The sequence below is a fragment of the Gossypium hirsutum genome, chromosome D10 (assembly GCF_007990345.1).
Source record: "Gossypium hirsutum isolate 1008001.06 chromosome D10, Gossypium_hirsutum_v2.1, whole genome shotgun sequence".
NCBI lineage: Eukaryota > Viridiplantae > Streptophyta > Magnoliopsida > Malvales > Malvaceae > Gossypium > Gossypium hirsutum.
In genome coordinates this window covers 19,300,279-19,320,643 of record NC_053446.1, presented here as the reverse complement: position 1 = coordinate 19,320,643, position 20,365 = coordinate 19,300,279, and the positions used below count along the sequence as shown (strand labels likewise).

Below are 20,365 nucleotides of genomic sequence, written 5' to 3'. Positions count from 1 at the left end.
CACCAGGTCTTGTGTCACGACATCAAAAGTAGTATGCTCAACTTCAGGGTGTCTTCAGGGATATGTCATGATATCCTCAGGCTGTGTTGTGAAATTAAAGGTATTCTTAAACATTTCTTATCCTACTCCCTATGTTATGGCATCACTTGCTCCGTGTTGCAACCTAGCGACCAATGTTGAGTTAATAAGCATTCTAATGGTCTCATGCACACTCACAAAGTATATTAGCTCCCCCTTAGGCCTCATTCGGCCTCTAAGGTTAATAAAAGACTCGAATAAAACATTTTATTACACTTAACTAAACTTGTTGAAATGTAATTAAAACATAAGTAAAATGTTTATGTTCAAACTCCTAAAGTGCGAAAACTAGTTTAATCTACTAGACTGAATTACGGTAGATCAAACACTACCTGTCCCTACAGCTTTTCTATAGCAGTGTTGTGATTAATGGGTACTGCTTCTATTACTTGTAAGGCAATGCTCTTTTCTTCTTTGTTCTTGATCCTATTTGTTTCATCTAGATCAATCTCAAAGGTTTGTTAATCTAATCAGCTCATTAATATGCATTATATCAATGTCTTTTGCCTCCTCAATATCTATTACTTTGATAATGAATCTTTCAGGCCAGGATTGGAGAATCTTTCTGACCAGTTTTGAATTTGAGTACTCATCTCCAAGGCAAAAGCCTAATTGGATTTATATTGTAGAGTTTTACATAAAACTCTTCAATTGTATCATTCTCTTACATCTTCTAGTTTCAAGGTTAGTTGTGAGCATCTGTAGCTTCGATTGGTTCACAATATTAGTGCCTTTATGAGCTACTTCAAGGATATCCCAGGCTTCCTTGGCAATAGTGCATTTGGAGATTCTTTTGAACTCTTGAGCATCTATTCCACAAAAAAATTACATAGAGAGCCTTTAAGTTAGCATTGGCAAGCTTCTTCTCTTTAATTGTCCAATTCAAGTTAGACTTAGGCATCTTGATTCCATCAACTTTAGTGAAAGGATACTCCCATCCAAATAGAACTACTTTCCAAGATTTTTCATCAAATGACTTTGTAACACCTAGACTTGGCAGGTCCTAAGTCTGGGCGAGTAGCCCAAAGGAAATCTGATTAGTGCGATCCTATCCACTCAATTTTTATCTCTAACGCGCTCATAGGGCACATAGGTAACAACATAATTTAAAGTGAGGTATGTCTTTCCAGAAGAGTGTGTATGCATAGAAGGAAAGGTTGGCAAGGATATTAAAGAATTCTTAGGTTGTAAGAGACCTCGCATAAGTTAAGGTATGCCTACTTTGTCTAGTTTACATATAAGTTACGTATTAACAAAATAGTTAGGTTAGAACAACGGGTCAAATCAAAGATATGAAAAGATTTTGGATTTTAGAATACCCTTCTCTACAGTTGTAAGCCACCAATAAGAGTAGCCTTGAAAGTTAATGACAAGTGTTAAGTTCTTCTAAGAGAGCATGGGTTTTCTTTACAAAATATTGCAACTTAGTTTAGAAGGAAAGTATGTTATCTCCTCACTTCTTGAAAATAAAACTATTGTTGCCTTGCTCTAGAGGCTAATCAGAAATTTCTTAATATCATAAAACTACAGACCAGAGTTCATGAATGAGGTTGTTTCACCCGTGTGACTTATAAGGGTTCACAAATAGATGTACAAACTTTGGGATCAAGCTGCTATTCATGAAAGTTATGTGAGTCAGTAAACTAACTCTTATATGCATTGCATGCCTTCAACATATTTTTGTGCTAAGCGACCTAAAGCATAAAGAGTAAAGACCTATGAACTTGCATGTATGGAAAACATGTTTCTTGAAGGTTAAAAGCTTAGGACATGAGTCTGAAGATTAATAAGTAATGGTTATGTAAGTGTACGTGTCATGAAAATATGTTAAGAAATGTGTCTGGTAAGCATAAAAGTGTCTATCATGAGTGAGTCGATGCATGATGAGTCTATGCCTATCTCTGGAATCATCAAAAGGGTTCGTTGAGACTAAAAACATGAATCTCTAAAAAGACAAGTCCATAGCCATGGCACTGAAGGACCATATCGTGTAAGACCATAACTGGTGGTTTATGGCATCATATGGAAGAAAGATTATATTGTGTAAGACCATAACTGGTGCGTTATGGCATCATATACAAGAATTTAAAAAAAGCTATTACTTAATGTGGTCCCTTGTGTGTGCCAAGACGATGAAGGGCAAACCTTACTAAGTGTGAGTCTAAGCAAATCCCTATCGTCTAAATCACTAGGAAAGGAAAAGCCTTGTGGAAAAACTCTGGATGAGAAAGCCTTGGTGGCGAGTTCTGGATATTAAGGAATGCCTTTGTGGAACAACTCTGGATAAGAAAGCATTTGTGGCGAGTACTAGATATTAAAGAATACCTTTGTGACACAACTCTGGATAGTAAAGCCTTTGTGGTGAGTACTGGATATTAAGGAATACCTTTATGGCACAACTATGGACAGGAAAGCCTTTGTGGCAAGTACTGGATATTACGGAATGCCTTTGTGGCACAACTCTGGACAGGAAAGCCTTTGTGGCGAGTACTAGATATTAAGGAATGCCTTTGTGGCACAACACTGGTTAGGAAAGCCTTTGTAGCGAGTATTGGATATTAAAGAATGTCTTTACGACACAACTCTAGATAGGTAAGCCTTTGTGGCGAGTATTGGATATTGAGGAAAGCCTTTATGGCACAACTCTGGACAAGAAAACCTTTATGGCAAGTATTGAATATTAAGGAATGCCTTTTTGGCACAATTCTAGATAGGAAAGCCTTTGTGGCGAGTACTGGATTCAAAGTATACCTTTGTGAGAAAACTTCGAAAGGGTAAGCTTTTGTGGCTAATATTTTAAAAGACACCTTTGTGGCAAGGCTCTGAAAAGAAAGCTTTTGTGGAAGTACTTCATGAAAATGATGTCTTTGTGGCAATTTTTGGATAAGGAAGCCCTTGAGGCTATCTCTAAAAAAGAAAGCCTTTATAGAAAACTCTGAATGAAAAGAATGGAACCTATGGCAAACTCTAATAAATGATGTACGAAGTCTTTTAAAGGTATGGTGAGTATAGCGAAATCTGAAAGAAAGGCTCCGTAAGAGGTGTTGTGGTGAACCCAATATAGTAACATGGTAAGAAAAATGAAATGAGAATGAACTAGCGTGAGTGGCAAACAAAAGTTATTTTGTCTGTAAGGCCCTTTGTAACAGAAATAATTGAGAAATCACAAAAGAACAAGTGAAGAATGCAATTATGGTAACGATGATAGGTAATGCATGTTATGATCTCAGAATGAAATTTGACACCTACAGTAAAATGAATAGAATCCAATGGACATTTTCGTCAGAGTCAAGTTGAAGAATAAAAGCAATGAGATGATATTCTCGAACAAGATTCAGGTCAATTAGGCTTTACTCACTAAGTTCTATCGAACTTACCTCTGTGTCTTCTTGTCACATGTAAGCAGATTAAGGGCTACGCCAAGAGGGACAACGCCAGGGCTATGCCAAAGGAGTGGCGAAATGGGTTGTTATGGATACAGAGCAAGGGGAGCAGTGTATTCAAGTCTAATAGAAATATTGTGAATAAGTTATGAAAATTGTCGATAAGCCTTGCGGCGTGTACAGAATGTGTTAGTATTATAAACGCTACCAGTAATATTGTTTAGAGGTAAAATAAGTGGAGTAATGTAAATAAGTGGGATATATGTACTTGTAAGTCCTCATCAAGTGAAAAGTCTTACCTAATGGTTGTAAGTACACTTTGTACGCCTAGACATAAATTAGTTGGGCAACGTTTCTAAATAAGATGTATTGTTGAAAGTTGTATACTTTGGTTAAGTATAAGTTTCTGTTAGAGTGGTAACACCTGAGATACGGATCCAGTGAATCGGATCGAGTTAAGGGCATTAAAGACTTTATGAAATTTGTATTCTTGTCTTCCAACAGTCATAGTTTGCACCATTGAGCATAGGGGGTCAAGAAATTAATGAACCTTCCATTTTAGGCAAATATCAACACCAGGAAATCCAGAAAATGTGTTAAGTTGTAGGCTCTGATACCAATTGAAGGACTAAATCAATATTTGAAAGCAAACTTAAGAAGTGCAAAAAACAGTGCTTAAGACCAACACCAACTACTTTAAGCACTAGTGATAAACAAAACAAAAAGGAAAGAACAAATTATATGTTTGAGCAATTCAGTTTCCCTACGTTTGCGAGATTTTGTCTAGAGAGATAATATGCTATCTTAGCAACTCACACAACAAGTGATTTCAACCTCTAACACACACCATATTAGATTCATCATTTTTGTACCTAAGATCTAGACAACTGTCCCATGATTTTTCCCCTGAAAACTTAAGACATAAACTAAGTAACTCACTTGATTTTGCATTCAATGCACTCACAAAAAATGTTCATTAATGAACAAAAATAAGTGTTATTAGATCAGTATATCACCTATACAAGTCTCCTAAATTTATGAGGATTTGGCACTTGCTAACATGTTATATCAATTACAATCAACCTTCCCGTAAAACCATCAGGATAATAAGCATAAAAAAATATCTTAATGAACTCAGGATAAGTTTTGAATCTTCAAGACATTTTTCCATGTTTCACTCAAATTGATTCAATCTTACCAATTTAGTTGGGAAGTTGATTTTCTTAATCCAAATCCAAATCTAAATCAATCTTCAGGATATGTTACTATAAACAGTTTGGATATCATAGATAGGTTTACAATCGTCTATAGCATGAACAAGAATCAAAGTCCAAAAATTTAGCAACTTAAACATGTAAAATTTTTTAACTAAGCAATTACCAATGCTCTTTGGCACAGCTAAAAAAATGGCCTCACATTCGAATTAAATATATTGTGAAATCTAGTGAAATTCTATTAAAATTATAGTTACTCTTTGAGATTTATTGACTTCACTATCGAAATTTAGAAATTATCTTGTTTTTATAGTCTTCGAAGTCTTCCCCTAATACTACTCTTAAAAAAAAAAAAAGTCCCCACTTCGTCACTCTACCAACTATATGTTTTAATTGACGACTCAGCATACCATATATTTAATTCATCTAATTAAATTATTTCATAAAGATCAAACCAATAAGCTAATCACAAACCTGCAAAAAAAAAATTGTACGGACTAATCTTTATATATATATATATAAGACATAGACCTTCTTCTCAAACAGACAGATAGCACATAAACGAAGAGTAATTAAGTTAACGCAGCCTTGAAAAGCTAATTAGGTAACTTAATTAATTGCATATAAGAAAATAAAAAAGAGATTAAGGACCAAAAAATAGCTTATTAATGTATATTTAATAGATTACACCATAAAACTAGCTAGGGTATTTTTTAATTTAAAGAAAAGAAAAAGATATAGTGCCCTACTTGGAGCTAGCTCTGTTTCTGCATTAGTTGAAGCAATCCTTTCTTCATAAGCTCATTGGCATTGCATATATAAGTGAGCCAATAAACTAGATAGTCCTGGATCAAGCGAAGAAGCTAGTGGAAATATCATTCATCAACTCAGTTTCGAAGAAGAGTATGTGTGCGTTTGTATATATTATTATATAATTTAAGTTAAAGCTGAAGGGATTAATTAGTATTTGTCTTGTTTTCTACAGTATATCGACAGTACTCTATATATTCAGTGTCCATAACCACTTAACCAGGAACAAACTCCAACAACAAAATAAGAGCAGTGAAAGGTGTTAAAGATCTGGGAATATCAAGGTATATATTTTTATATATGTGAACACTTACTTCTGCATGCCATTTGCCTATAAAAATATGTAAAAACTGAGTGCATTTTCTTCACGTTTCACTTGTTGGTTCTGAGTTTGAGGATTAAGTTCTCAGGTATTTTTCATTTTGTAGGTTTGGTAAAAACAAACATGTGCCCAGGAAGTGATCTTGAATCTCGGGGAAGTACTTTAAACGGTGATCACCAGAACCAGCTTTTGAAGAGCTACAATGAGGAAACAGGTGATGGGGATAAATTCATTCATGGGTTTTTGCGGAAGATTCAAGTCAGACAACTACTCAGCAGGTTGCCATTGAACGAGACAAGAGAACCTCTGAACCAGGCAAGCCTTCCACTCTCTCTCTCTCTCTCTCTCTCTCTCCATGTTTTCTTTTTTTACTCAGATTAGTGTGAGAATTTAATTAATTTCTATTCAGATTAGTTGTTATTCTTTTTCAGTTCAACTTTGAATGTCTTTTGGCTGTAAAATCACTTTTGTTTGAATTCCTTTTTTGGGGCTTCATATGAAAGAGATGTTTAGCCTTTTTATAGAAACCATTTACGTACAATATAAACAGCATTTGCATTTTTCAGACTTTTGATTTGAGAGTGTACTGTACAATCAAAGCGACCACACCAGCTTTGCAAATATTCCCTTCTTTTCTTATCATTTTTCTCCTTTCTAAATAAATTCTAGGTTAAAATATGATGTTATCCCCTTTGATAAAATTTGAGATTTAATGTTTTTACTTAAAAAAGATAAAACTGAACTCCTCTTACTTTTTTTTATTTAAAAATCACAATCAAATCATTAAAATAGTAAGTATTTAACATCAAAATTTATTAATTCTATAAACATGTTAGATTGATAAGTTTCAACGAAAAATACCAATGACAATAATAATTAGACTAGGATTTTTAAATTGAAAAATTAAAAATAAAAGAAAAAATCTAAAATTTTATAAAAATACAACCACTAACAGCATATTCTAACCTAAATTCTAAGATAATCGGGAGTTGACCCTTAGCATTCATATTGTATTTTCTTCATATTCATTGGTTTAGTTAAAAAAAATTCTTTAAAAAAGGATATCTTTCTATAGCTAATCTTGGGTGCCAATTGGATAATAATATTCTTCATTCTCAATTTCAAATGCACATATAAATGTTGTGTAGTTATATATTTCTTTAGAAACTATTCTCACTTAAAAATTTAGCACCACAAACGTTTGCTATGCCTGGAGGTATGGGGGCCTATAGCTAATTCCTTGGAATCAATTTTGTAGCTTATTTTAAGAATATAAAACACCAGCTTTTTTGTTTCATACAAGTAATTTTGTGCTGAGAATTTTGAACATTAAAATAAGGTGTATAGTGGAACCCTTTAATTAATTGACAGTCTAAAATTTGTGTTATAGGGAATTTATCTTTCCTTTTCCTTAAAAGACTTCACTTTTCAATAAAGTTGATGTACTGAAATTTTGTTGTATAGAATAGAAAAATACTTAATAAAACTTCATTTTTTTCGCTTCACTTTTTGGCCACTTGCACTTTTTAATAATAACCAAAAGTTCAAAAGTGGTTCTTAATTTCTTTTAATTTTCTTTTCCTTTTCCTCATTTCCCTAAGCTGGCCATGTGAAATTAAAAAGAAAAAAAAAACATCTTCTTTTCATTTTTGAGAGGAAGCTTAATTCTTTTGAGAATATGGGACATAATATTTGTGAAAAGCTAGCCAATGAGTGGACTTGAATTCCATGCAGGTGGGAGATGAAATGCTGTCAATTGGAAAGATTGCAGGCCCAATCATAATGACAACATTGCTAATACATTCCAGATCAATTATTTCTATGCTTTTCCTTAGCCATTTAGGCAAAGAAGAGCTTGCTGGAGGATCCCTTGCAATGGGGTTTGGAAACATTACAGGGCTCTCTGTCATCAAAGGCCTCGCCATTGGGATGGATCCCATCTGTGGTCAGGCCTATGGAGCCAGAAGATATTCAGTCCTCAGCCAAACTTTCTATAGAGCATTATGTCTATTGCTACTTATATCCATACCCATCTCGATTCTTTGGCTAAATGTTGAGCCCATATTTTTACGCTTAGGCCAAGATCCTGATGCTACAAAAGTCGCCAAGGTTTACTTGGTTGCCTTCATTCCTGAACTGCTAGCTCAGTCATTTCTCCATCCAGTGAGGACTTTTCTAAGAGCCCAAGGCATAAACACTCCTCTTACTATCGCTGCTATATGTGCAGTCCTCCTCCACCCTTTGATCAACTACATTTTCACAATATATTTTGAGTTAGGGGTGAAAGGGGTTGCATTAGCGCTTGCTTGTAATACGTTCAATCTAAACCTGGGATTGATAATTTATATGGTGATGTCAGAAACTCCTTTGAAACCTTGGCATGATGTTACGATTGTGTCAGTCTTTCAAGGCTGGCGGCCATTGTTAGCGCTAGCACTGCCTAGCCTCCTTTCGGTGTGCTTGGAATGGTGGTGGTATGAGATCATGTTGTTCCTTTGTGGCTTACTCGACAACCCAAAGGCTAGCGTTGCAGCAATGGGCATCCTTATTCAAACAACAGGCTTATTATATAATTTCCCATTCTCACTAAGCAACAGCATTTGTACGAGAGTGAGTCAGGCTTTGGGTGCTGGCCGACCGTCCTGTGCCCATCGGGCCGCCACCATCGGTCTCCTCATGGCCTTTGCGTTTGGCCTCTCGGCCTTTGCTGTGATGACAGTCCTGAGATCATGGTGGGGAAGGTTGTTCACTGATGAACCACAAATCCTTGATTTAATCTACACTGTGCTTCCAATTCTGGGGTTATGTGAAGTTGGCAACTCTCCACAAACAGCAGCTTGTGGTGTCTTAACAGGAACTGCACGTCCCAAAGATGGTGTTCGCATAAATTTATGTTCTTTTTACCTTGTTGGATTGCCGGTTGCAATTCTCACCACTTTCACATTCAAAATCGGGTTCGAGGGTCTATGGTTTGGGCTTCTAGCAGCACAGATATCATGTGTGTGCATGATGGTGTACACATTGGTTCGAACCGATTGGAAGCACCAGGCTAAGCGGGCTAACGAGCTCACCATAGCTGCAGCAGGCAAAGATGATTTGGAAGCCACCCTACTTACCTCTGATCATTGACTTTAGAATAGAAAATTGATTGATAGACCGCTTTTTAACATTTTTTGTAGACCAGTAGAGTTAATATATCCATTTTATTGAGAGATTGCAGAGCACTGACAACTTAAAGACTAAAACAAATGCCAAATTTCTATGGCACTGCTCGATTGTTAAATTATTTATTGATCTAATTATCCAAAATAATTAAATAAATGAGTCATTAAGGTGGTTAAGCACTCTTCTATGTTATATTGTTTTTGTAAGTTGAATAAGAAAAACTGGCTCTGAAAGTAGCTAACATATATTGCACTTAGAATGATAAACAGTTTGCCAAATTACCAAAAAAAAAAGGGTTACAACTCTATGTTAATAGCAATGCGAAAAAACGAACCTCCTCTTAGTTACTAAAGTGTGTCATGTGACAAACTTGAAAAGTCACCACAAGTTCGGTTGATATGTTTGAGATGAGCAAATGGCTGCAAGATCCTCGGAGTCATTGGTTAGTTGTAACACCTTTTTTCTTTGGTAATTTGCCCTACTCTTTAACATATCAAGTGTAATATTTAGGGTTTTTTACTCAAATAGGTTAAAAAAAATTTTAATACTGAAATAGGTCGTCAAAAAGATTATTTACGAAAATGGTACATTTTTTGTAATGGCGCCTATCTCAAAGGCGCCAATGAATTAAAAAATATTAAAATTTTTTTCTAATGGCGCCTATTATATAAGCGTCAATGTATATTTTATATTAATTTTTTTAATAAAATATAATTAATTTTTTCCCAGGTCAGTATATGACCCAGTATAATACAAAGTAGTGGCGCCTATCTCAGAGGCACCAATGGTGGTGCCTATCTGATAGGCGCCATTAGTGGTGCCATATTGAGAGGCGTCAATAGTCTTATTTTTCCCTATATATACCCCCGTAACACAGACATAATTTTTAGCAGAGGAACGAAAATAAGAAGGAAGGGAGAAGAAAAAAAGAAAGGAAAAGAAGAAGAAGGATAAGGTATTTTGGTTTATTTCTTTTTAAATAGAATGTAGAGTCTTGTTAGTAATTTTATTATTTGAAAGTTATTTTGTTAGGTTATTAATTTTGTTAGCTTCTGAATGAAAAATTCTGCATTAAAAATTTTATGTAATATTTTTACATTTCGAAACTGTTTTAAGAAATTTGAAATTTTTTTTAACAGATCTAGTATTGAAGATGGAGAATCAGTTTTTTGTATGCGTTTATTTCGATGGAGAAATTTTGACAACAACCGTGGGATGTATATTTGAATGTCGCAAACAAGTAGCAATGAGATTTAATAGAAATATCTCGTTTGATGATATGAAGGAAAAAATTAGTGAAAAAATTTATAGACGTTGTGAGAGAAGGATATCAAAAGTTTTCTACAAGTTTCTAGTTTCGATAGATCCAATAAAATTTACTGAAATGGAACTTGTAGACGATGAAGACGTGGAGACAATGGTCGCTCTTTATTGTGGGACTCGGAGCAACCAAAATGTACCGATTCAGTTATTTGCTGAGTTAGCCAGTGTGGAGGCAACTGAAGATCCCACACCATTAGGTGAAGAAGATGGAGTTCAAACACCGTGTATGGTGGTTCCGGTATCGTATGTTGATATTCAATCAACTGAAGATCCCATTCCATTACACGGGATCGATATTAATCTTAATTCTGCAGCCGAGACAGATGTGGTTGGTGATGATGTATACTATAGTAGTGATCCTGTTGATTACGAAGTTGATAGTGAGAGTGATCTCGACGTGGACAAGGTCCCGGATGGTATTGACGACGAAGGCGTGAATGAGGATGAAAACATTAACGCGTCTTCAATCGGAAACCAGATTCATCGTATTGTGATACACAATAATCCTGGGGCACACGTGTCTCGAATAGATCCCGATGTGGCACAGGCAACCGAGTTTTCAGAGTACCCTGAAATACTACCTGCTAACTGAATGGCCGTATATTCTGATCCAGAGGAGTTGTTCGTGGGCCAGAGATTTGAAAGTGAGGAAGAATGCATATTTTCCATTAAGCTGTATAGCATGAATATATCAGTAGATTACAAAGTCATCGTGTCTAAACCAACATTATGTATTGGAGAGTGTTGGAGGTCGACAGAAGGCTGCAATTGGCGGATACGAGCTGTATTTATCCAAAGGTCGTAGATGTGGGAGATACGAAAATTGGTTGGGCCTCACACCTGCACTTCAACACATATGACAGAAGACCATCGAAAACTTGACTCCAAAACTATCTGTACGTGCATCATGCCAATGGGAAAAGACATGCCGACCATTAAATTTTTTGTACTGATTGCCGAAATACAAGCACGATTCCAGTATCGAGTATCATACCGGAAGGCATGGATAGCTAAACAGATGGCAATGGAGCAATTGTACGGAGATTTCGATGCATCGTACAATGAGTTACAGGGATGGATATTCGCTATGAGGGAACACGTGCTGGGGACTGTAGTTGAGTTGCAGCACGATCTTATTACGGGCAGGATGACCAACTACAATCGAGAAAAAGAATTTTCCATCGGATGTTCTAGACGTTTGATCAATGTGTGGCGTATTTGCCCACTGCAAACCGTTTGTGCAAGTAGATAGAACCTGGCTATATGGAAAATACACAGATCCTACTTCTTGCGGTTGCTGGAGACGGTAACAAGAACGTGCTCCCAATAGCATTTTCCATCGTCGATACGGAGAACATGGAATAGTGGTAGTTCTTCCTTGCCAACCTACGGAGGTATGTTATTAGCAACAATAATATTTGCATCATCTCCGATAGAGGGAAAGGATTAATTGCAGCCATTAGGCGTTCCGGTGTACCATAGAGATCTGTTTACTGCATCCGGCACATCGCGGCTAACTTTCAGCTAGATTATAAGAATGCAGACTGGAAGAGACAAGTTGTAAGAATGGGTAAAGAATTACCTTATCTTTTCAATATAAGTTTTAATGTTTTAGAGCAATACTGTAACTTAAATTTTCTTAATACATATGCAGCGCATGAACTAGAGCCACACATTTTTCGCCAAAGAATGGCTCGACTTGAGAGTGACATGGAGGGTCAAACCAACACATCTTTTCAGCAGTGGTTGAGTACCATGGAGCCGTGGCAATGGGCTCAAAGTTTTGACAAGGGCTTTCATTATAGTCAAATGACCACAAACTTGGTGGAGGGGATCAACGCTGTGTTATTAAAAACACAGCATCTTCTAATTTCATTTGTCTTCTCGGCTACGTTCTACAGGTTGGCTACCTTGATGCCAAGAATGGGTCAGCAACAAGTGAACCAGATGGAGGCGGGACACGTTTTTTTTTTAAATGTTAGGGATGCAATGGTTGTAAACCCTTGGATAGCGAGGTCGATGACAGTAGAAGTATATTCACGACATAAAGAAACATTTCGAGTTACAGAGACCATCGGTCGTCGACCCGATATACCACCTAAGTCCTACAGAGTTGATCTCTGAAACAGACGGTGCGACTGCAGGAGGTTTCAAACACTTCATTATCCATGTGCACATATCGTGGCAGCTTGTGCTAAAGTTGGGCTCAATGTAGAACAATTTATCGATGAAGTGTACACCATCGAACGCACGTTGCGTGTATGGGAAAATGAGTTCTCCGTGCTTCCTGACCTATCTACTTCGGAGATACCTCCAACGACCTTCGAGCTTGTCCCAAACAAAAGGTTGCATAGGAACCCAAAAGGTCATCCGCAATCATCCAGAATCCATAACGAAATGAACATTAGGGAGAAATCTGACAGGAAGCTGTGTGGCATATTCAGATTAGCCGGTCATAATCGGAGTAAATGCCCGCTCTGAAACTATCATGTTGGACAATCGTCTCAATCGGGTAGAAATTGATATGTAGTTCATTACATAAATTGATGGTTTGAATCACAAATTTGTCTACAATTTGTTACAGTTATGGAGCAATTTGAAATTGCAAAATAAAAAAAAAACTATAAAATTTTATTTACATAAAAGGCAAAAAGTCATTATATAAATACACAGTTGACTATTTAAATTGCAAACGTAAAAAAATTATCTCCATCTGATAAATAAAATGCCAACAAAATTCATTACATAAATATGATGTTGTTTATATTACAAAACCCCCTAAAATTGATGGTTTGATGGTGTGGTTCTAAGGGTATATTTTTGTGGAGCTCGACACTCACGTTGCGGTCGATTATGGTGATCAACATTCTCCTCAGCCATATGTTGGGGTATGTGAAACATAGATAAAAAATCATATGTCTCAAATTCCATCAATGAACTTGAGCCGGGAGGAGAGGAGTACGACGGCAGATACAGGTCGGAATAAGCGGAATACTGATGTGGATACGAGCCCCCGAAATCTGGATGATAAGAACTATCCCTAGAATATAGTTCCGTCTCTGGCACTAGCTCTAGCTCTGGTGCATGATGTGGATCTGGAAGGGGCTGCGTAATTGGTGTCGTATACGGAGGGACTACCATCGAACGCCCACCAAACAAAAATGGTTTCCCTATCTCACAGTACCACTGTATGTACTCAGACGAGGCTGCAGATTCCGAGCACGATCTATCTGAGGTATCCTTCCGAACCGGTTGTTCCACATCGTAATATATTCTCCATACACTTCTCCCCAATTATCTTTATACCTCCCCCTTTTGCTCATCCCATGGATCTCCCCCAATTGCACTGGCAGTGTCGGGATATACTGTATGCAACCGAACTGCCGGAGTACTCGATTACCATGATACCACTCCACTACGTTAAAATTGATAACAGGTGTGCTAATGCACCATAGGTTTGATGTGGACAGATGAGGGGATAACTGCCATAATTTCTGGAACAGAATATGGCATCCAAATGAACTGCACAGTTAATAACATTGTTATATAACGCGGGTCGAGTGAGATAAAATAATAAAATTAAGTTTATATTGGAAAAACTTACCCCCTCTCCAGCATGATTCTCAATCATTATACGGTATATCGAAACCGTGTATGACCTCCCAATACCCGGATTAGTAGTTGATCTACAAAAACAAATTGTTAGAATAATATAATATAAAAAAAGTCAACTAATTATTATAACGAGTAAAAATTCATCACCTATTAACGACTGGAAATATATATGATTGGTGACTAATGGGTGCCAAGAATGGCATCCGGTAAAGTGCCCACGACTACAGTAGTATGAGGCATCCGCCTATGTCAATCGCAGAAGGATCTGTCATCCGACAAAGTTCGCGATACAGCATGGCTAAAACTGCAGACCCGCAACTGTATGAACGAGTGTTATGCAAATTGGATAATAGGGGTAAGTACATCAAGTGGACCTTACTGGCGTTTGCATCTGGCATGAGTACACCTCCTATAAGGTGTATAATGTAAGCTCGAACGGCCTGCATCACCTCCCATTCATTGGCAGTACTTGCCAAATGTTCAAAATTGGCCTTTAGCCATGAAAATCTCAAACTGGTAAATTTCCCCTTACTTGGCGAGCGTCCAAGTAATTCATAGCAAAGGGTAGCCGGCCTAGAGAATGAACTTACGCCCGTGACCACATTCCCGTCTATGGGAAGCCCGAGCTGTACTGCAACATCCTCTAGAGTGATGGTACACTCTCCGCACGGCAAATGAAATGTGTGGGTCTCCGGACACCATCACTCGACTAAAGCGGAAATCAAGTCGTATCGCAGATCAAAAGTTCGGATCAATGCCGCTGATCCGAACTCGGCTAACTCTAAGTGTGATATTAGGCGTTCATCTGGCAGAAACCCTACACTATTAACACGACCCCTCAATACGCGGTACGGACCCTGACATTATTAAATTAGCAAAATAGTTAATACAATATAATTTAATTCAGCAAATAACATGAGTATCAAATAAAAATTTTATTACCATCTCATTAATAATACTTGATATGTGATTATCATTATTAATCAGATAACCTATTTCCTGCAAATCTACAATTAAAAAAATGAATTCATTTAATTTGTTTAAATAAATCAATAAATACTGTTAAATAAATAAAAAATCAAATAAAATTACATTATATAAAAATTAAATGAGTTAACAGCAACTATATGATTAAAAAAGTTAGTTATAATTAAGCTTTTAATAAAATGATTTTTAATTTTTTTATAAACTTATATGTTAAACTCACCAAATACTAAACTAAACACAACAATTTATAGATTAATCCTAAATTACTAATAAATTAAATTTAAAATAATTACAAACACAAAAATTTATAACATAATCCTAAATTACTAACAAATTAATTATAAAATAATTACAATATTCATACAAAAAATTACAATATTATAATATTCATACAAAAAATTACAATATTCATACAAAATTACAATGTTCATACAAAAAATGACAATATTCATACAAAATACTAATCCAAAACTATAAATACAAAATTAATTATAAAATAATTACAATATTCATACAAAATTACAATATTCATACAAAAAATTACAATATTCATACAAAATACTAATCCAAAAACTATAAACACTAAACATAAATAATTTATAATTTATAATTAATAACAAAAAATTCACCATATCTTAATTAAACACTTTAAATTATAAACAAAATTATTTACTAAAATAATACATTACCTTTTTTTTCTTTCTTTCTTCTTCTTCTCTTCTTCTCTTCTTCTCTTTTCTCTCTTCTTTTTCTCTCTACCGTCCATGCAATGGCTTGGGGACCATTTACTTATAGGCTAGAAAATTATGGTGTCGAAGGGACAACACTATGCTGCTTTTGCAGCAGTGCAGCGGTAGGCAGAAGGCGGTGCTGCCATGCCATGCAATTGGCGCCTCCCTATGAGGCACTTTTAATGGCGCCTCCCTATGAGGCACAATTAGTGGCGCCTACCTGATAGGCGCCACCCAAAAACCCATTTTCTCTGTATTTTGACCAGTTGACCATATTTTGACTCATATTTATATTTAAATATTTTTTAAAAAATAAAAAAAAAATATTTTATTCAAAAAAATTTAATATTTTTTAATTCATTGGCGTCTCTGAGATAGGCGCCATTACAAAAAATGTACTATTTTCGTAAATAATCTTTATGACGACTTATTTCAATACTAAATTTTTTTTAACCTATTCCAGTAAAAAACCCGTATTATTTACTACTTTCACAGTCGGGTTTTCTTTTGCAAATTACAAAGTGAGATAAAACATGTGGCTCCAGTTATCACATGACACAACTCTCATGAGTATGTATGCAAATCTATTGCCCCTATACCTTGTGCTGGCCTCCCAAGCTTGTACTATAGGTCCATATCATCATTTGTAGATTGGTTCCGTGGTGGATTTTGGGCTTTGGCATTAAGTTTTTTGGGATGTAACTAAATTTTCTAAGATTTTGAGAGTTTTTATACGAATTTTCAAAAATTAACTAAATCTAATTAAAATTTTAAAAAATTTTGAATGCTTAATGAGAATTAAAAAAGAAAAGTTAGAGGAGTCCAATTAAAATATTTGAAAATTTAGAAAAACTTGAAGGAGGGACTAATTAAAATTTTGGGAGTCCCGACCCCAATGACTATCTTGGCCATGAAATCCATTGCATGGTTTGGCTCCCTAAAGTATGACAAATGTGCAACTCCCGCTCTCTGCTACATAGCACCTTGGGCAAAATTATTTGCCTCACAACAAAGTTACCATTCAACATATGCACTACTGAAATACTATCTTTTATTAGGAGATTAATTTTATTGTATGAGTACTCAACCTAAAAAAGATGATACATCTTTTATATCTTATATGATGTCTCAATAATTCATTTATACATTCTTGATTCAATATTGCATCCTAATTTTGATTAATAATATTAGCTGACAAATCATAAAATATGTCGAAAATATTTGTAAAAAGAAATGACTCATTATTTATAAATTATAATAAAAAAGTATTTCAATAATGAAAACCATAAATATCATGGTCAATCATCAACAATCAAATTTCAGACATTATGGATATCACCTCTAGAGTTCAAACTTAATAGTTTGGTTCACTATAGGAAATGTGTATATTATAGGCTAATGGCACTTGCTCGCCTATTTCACACATAAAGCCAGCGGGCGCCACTTTGCTACCTCGGCATAAAACGCTCATGTGCCTTATATAAGTAATATGTCAATTCCAGTTTTAATATTAGACGGACACTATAATATTGTCTTAAAACTGGCCTCCTTCAAAAGTTTGTCCGAATTGCCAACCAGCGGGCACTACATTGTAGTTTGTGATAGTCCTGCTATCGCTGGCAGTCACTTTGAAAGAGAGGCTTTGGCCGTTAAGGTAAGCATTGCTCTGCCAGTTTTGGCCCCAATTTCTGGACATAGGTAGCCATCCTGTTTTGGAACCCTTGATGGACACTGACGTTATATCCCCTGCCCCTCCCACGTTGGTTATCAACACCATGTTGAAGTACGAATGTCCATTCATGGTGTACCTGATGCCTCCTTTCTTCACACATGACACCCTGCAAAAGGTTAAACACCCAACAGTTTAACATACCTTAAAGAGTGTGATGATTTGAATTGAGTTTTATTCACCACCTTCTGAACATAACAGGGACGATCCCAGCTCGATATTCCGCGATCTGCAAGAATGCCGGTTCGGCCAAATCAAAGTGTTCTCGTGGGGGATTGCACCACCCGCCATTGTCACTAGATAAAGCATAGTTAGGGGGACAAAAGTTGGTGGCTGTCACGGTTATGGTTCGACTAATGCACCATTGAGGATCATTGTTGCACCGGAGCTCGTAGCAGGCACCGCAGCTCAAGCCATTGTTGAAAAGTGCAGTGCTCAAAGCTGCTGTGCTCGTTCCATACCCTTGACTGTACAGGTTTCCATAACCACAAGCTCCCCCTATAGAAACATCACAAATTAAGAACATAGCCTAGAGATTTTTATGTAGGTAATGGTTTGAAAGTTTGAAACTCACCCATTGTGCCGGTAGCATCAGCACCACCGTAGAAGGTGGCATGGGCAGTTTGCCAACCACCATTGTCATCTCCATTAGCACCAAGGAAAATGGAGTTGCAGATACTGAACAAAAAGAAGAAAAGTGAAAATATTTGCAACATCATCGTTTTGGTTGCCATTTGAGTAAGAGCTAGCTAGCTCAAACAATTGGCTGACCTAACCTTATTGATTTGAGGAGAGAAAAAGTGTATAGCTATTTATACAAAAAGAGAAAGAGTTTGTAGTACAGAAGATGACGACAAGCAAAGCTAAGTAACGTACGTAGCTAATTAGTGGTGAAAGAGTACAAATTTGGAGGATAATTAAGCTATACATTAAAAGGGCACATGCAAAATTTTAATCATAGATATGATGGTATCCAGTATCCATTATTTGCTCAACGACTTGTTTTAATGGATATAAATATAGATGGATGGAAACATAATGTTTAATTAAACCATAACAATGGCGGAAGGTTGAGCAAGGAGTTGTTCCAGCGCAGTATCCTAATTGCTTGCAATTGAAGCCACTTAAAACAAAACTAAAAAAAATCTCATTTAACTCCAGCCAACCACCTCAACCATCGGTGGAGTTACACTTTACCAGTTAATTCCCCTATCATTTGAAGTTGGTAATAGTGAATGGTGATGAGTAGGTTCATTTTCAGTCAGCCAATCAGACTCAGGTTTTTCGTTTTTCACAAGCGCTGATCAGGGAAGGACTGAAGGTGAAGAAGTCGCCATTTTTTAGAATACAATTTTCTTGACTTTGTGAAAATAGAAATTGTTCTATATAAGATGATACTAAAAGTTTCTATTACTTCATGAAAGTTATGTTAACAGGGGTAACTAACTCTTAGTAAGTTTTCCTCACCTAACTTGAAAATATTATAAAATGGTCATTAAATTATTGAAAACTTTACATTTAAATTACTAAGTTATTAAAATCGTTGTTGTGCGGTCTTCTTTATTCGCACCACTTGCGCCAATCAAAAGCTTTTCTTCCCCTTTCCTCCTACACTTTAGTTCTTTTTTATGAACCAACTTTCAAGTCATGAATTTACGAATCAAAATCCAAATAGCTTTCTTTTCGATTTTCGACACTGACTGTCATATCAACTTGGACCTAATGTATGTTCTACTCGTCAATAAGTACTAATCCATTGTACCAATTATCAAATCGTGGCTTGGGACTTGCTAACCGAACTTTTAAAAAAAAACTTAACAACCCAGTGACTTAAATAAAAACTTTTAAATATTCCAATAACTTAAATGAAAACTTTCGAATAGTTCAAAGACCATTTTTTAACTTTTTAAAATTAAGTGATCAAAACGTAAACTTACTAATAGTTGAGTGTAAGTTACACTTTTAATAGTAATAAAATAATAAAATAATTAAAATTTAATTAACTAAAATTAGAAAGTTAGTATAATTTTTTTTTAAGAAATTTTTTTATGATTTTCTAATTTTTTGAAGTGTCGTTAGTCGAAAATTGATAAATCGTTCAACGTATGGATATTATTTTTGAGGATTGTTTTCTAATTTTATTGAAAATTTAAGAATTTGAGTGAGTGAAGAAATTGTATGAAAAAATGAAGAGTTTATCAAATGCCTAAAAAGAGACATCATGTGTCCATGCATGATCATCACTAAAGAAACCTCAGTATTTGTACTTTATGGGATTCAAAGCTAAACCCATGATCCATATGCTATAAAGCACTTATGGGTTGTAGTATTGTTACCCGCTACCTAGTCACTACTCAGGCCGCGTCTCTTGAGACATTTGAGTTTTTGGTAGGGTTAAAAACATAACTTTCATTGGGAATAATATCTATTCATTGAGGGGTGCATTGACTGTCTAATCTCTCACCAATAAATTTACTTTTATATATTTTTCTAGAGTTTCAAAATATTTTTTTAATATGTTAAATATGACCTCATTTAATTTAGGGGTGATATTGGTTTGATGGGATATTTTAGATTTTTTGAACTTCTAATCATAATTTAATTTGATTTGGTTCTTAATTTTTTTTCATATTCATTTTTGGATTTTTATTTCTAAACTTATGTTGACAAAATGAGCTTTATTTTATGAATTTTAAATATTATTTGACAAAATTTTAAAGTATTTTTCATATATTTCTAGAAAACAATAATTTTCCAAGAACGAATTTCTGAAAATTTTAAAATGTTAGGATTTTTAATTTCTTTATTTATATAAATAAGTTATTTATAAAAATAATTAGGTTAATGGAAATTTAAAATTTTTAAAATAATTAAAAAAGAATAATTATATTAAAAATAAATAATATAAAAATGTAATATGGATATCATTATATTTGTAAAAAAAATTTAAATATTTTTAATAAAATAAATTTTAAAAATATATATTATAATTAAAAAAATGAATTTTG

The 20,365-nt window shown here is 35.2% G+C and overlaps 2 protein-coding genes across 2 annotated transcripts; one reads left to right on the top strand and one right to left on the bottom strand.

Annotated features, from left to right (window-relative positions):
- The first annotated feature begins 7,532 nt into the window (after positions 1-7,532).
- On the top strand, positions 7,533-8,936 carry LOC107914544 (protein DETOXIFICATION 53). The gene has a single exon (XM_016843486.2). It carries the CDS (start codon positions 7,536-7,538, stop codon positions 8,934-8,936), a length of 1,401 nt encoding a protein of 466 aa, XP_016698975.1. The 5' UTR covers positions 7,533-7,535.
- A 7,912-nt stretch (positions 8,937-16,848) lies between these two features.
- LOC107914543 (expansin-A4-like) lies at positions 16,849-18,199 on the bottom strand. The gene is made up of 3 exons (NM_001327109.2): positions 17,932-18,199; positions 17,543-17,855; positions 16,849-17,466 (listed from the first exon to the last, which is right to left on the bottom strand). Exons 1-3 carry the CDS (start codon positions 18,089-18,091, stop codon positions 17,163-17,165), a joined length of 777 nt encoding a protein of 258 aa, NP_001314038.1. The 5' UTR covers positions 18,092-18,199; the 3' UTR covers positions 16,849-17,162.
- Between the last annotated feature and the right edge of the window lie 2,166 nt (positions 18,200-20,365).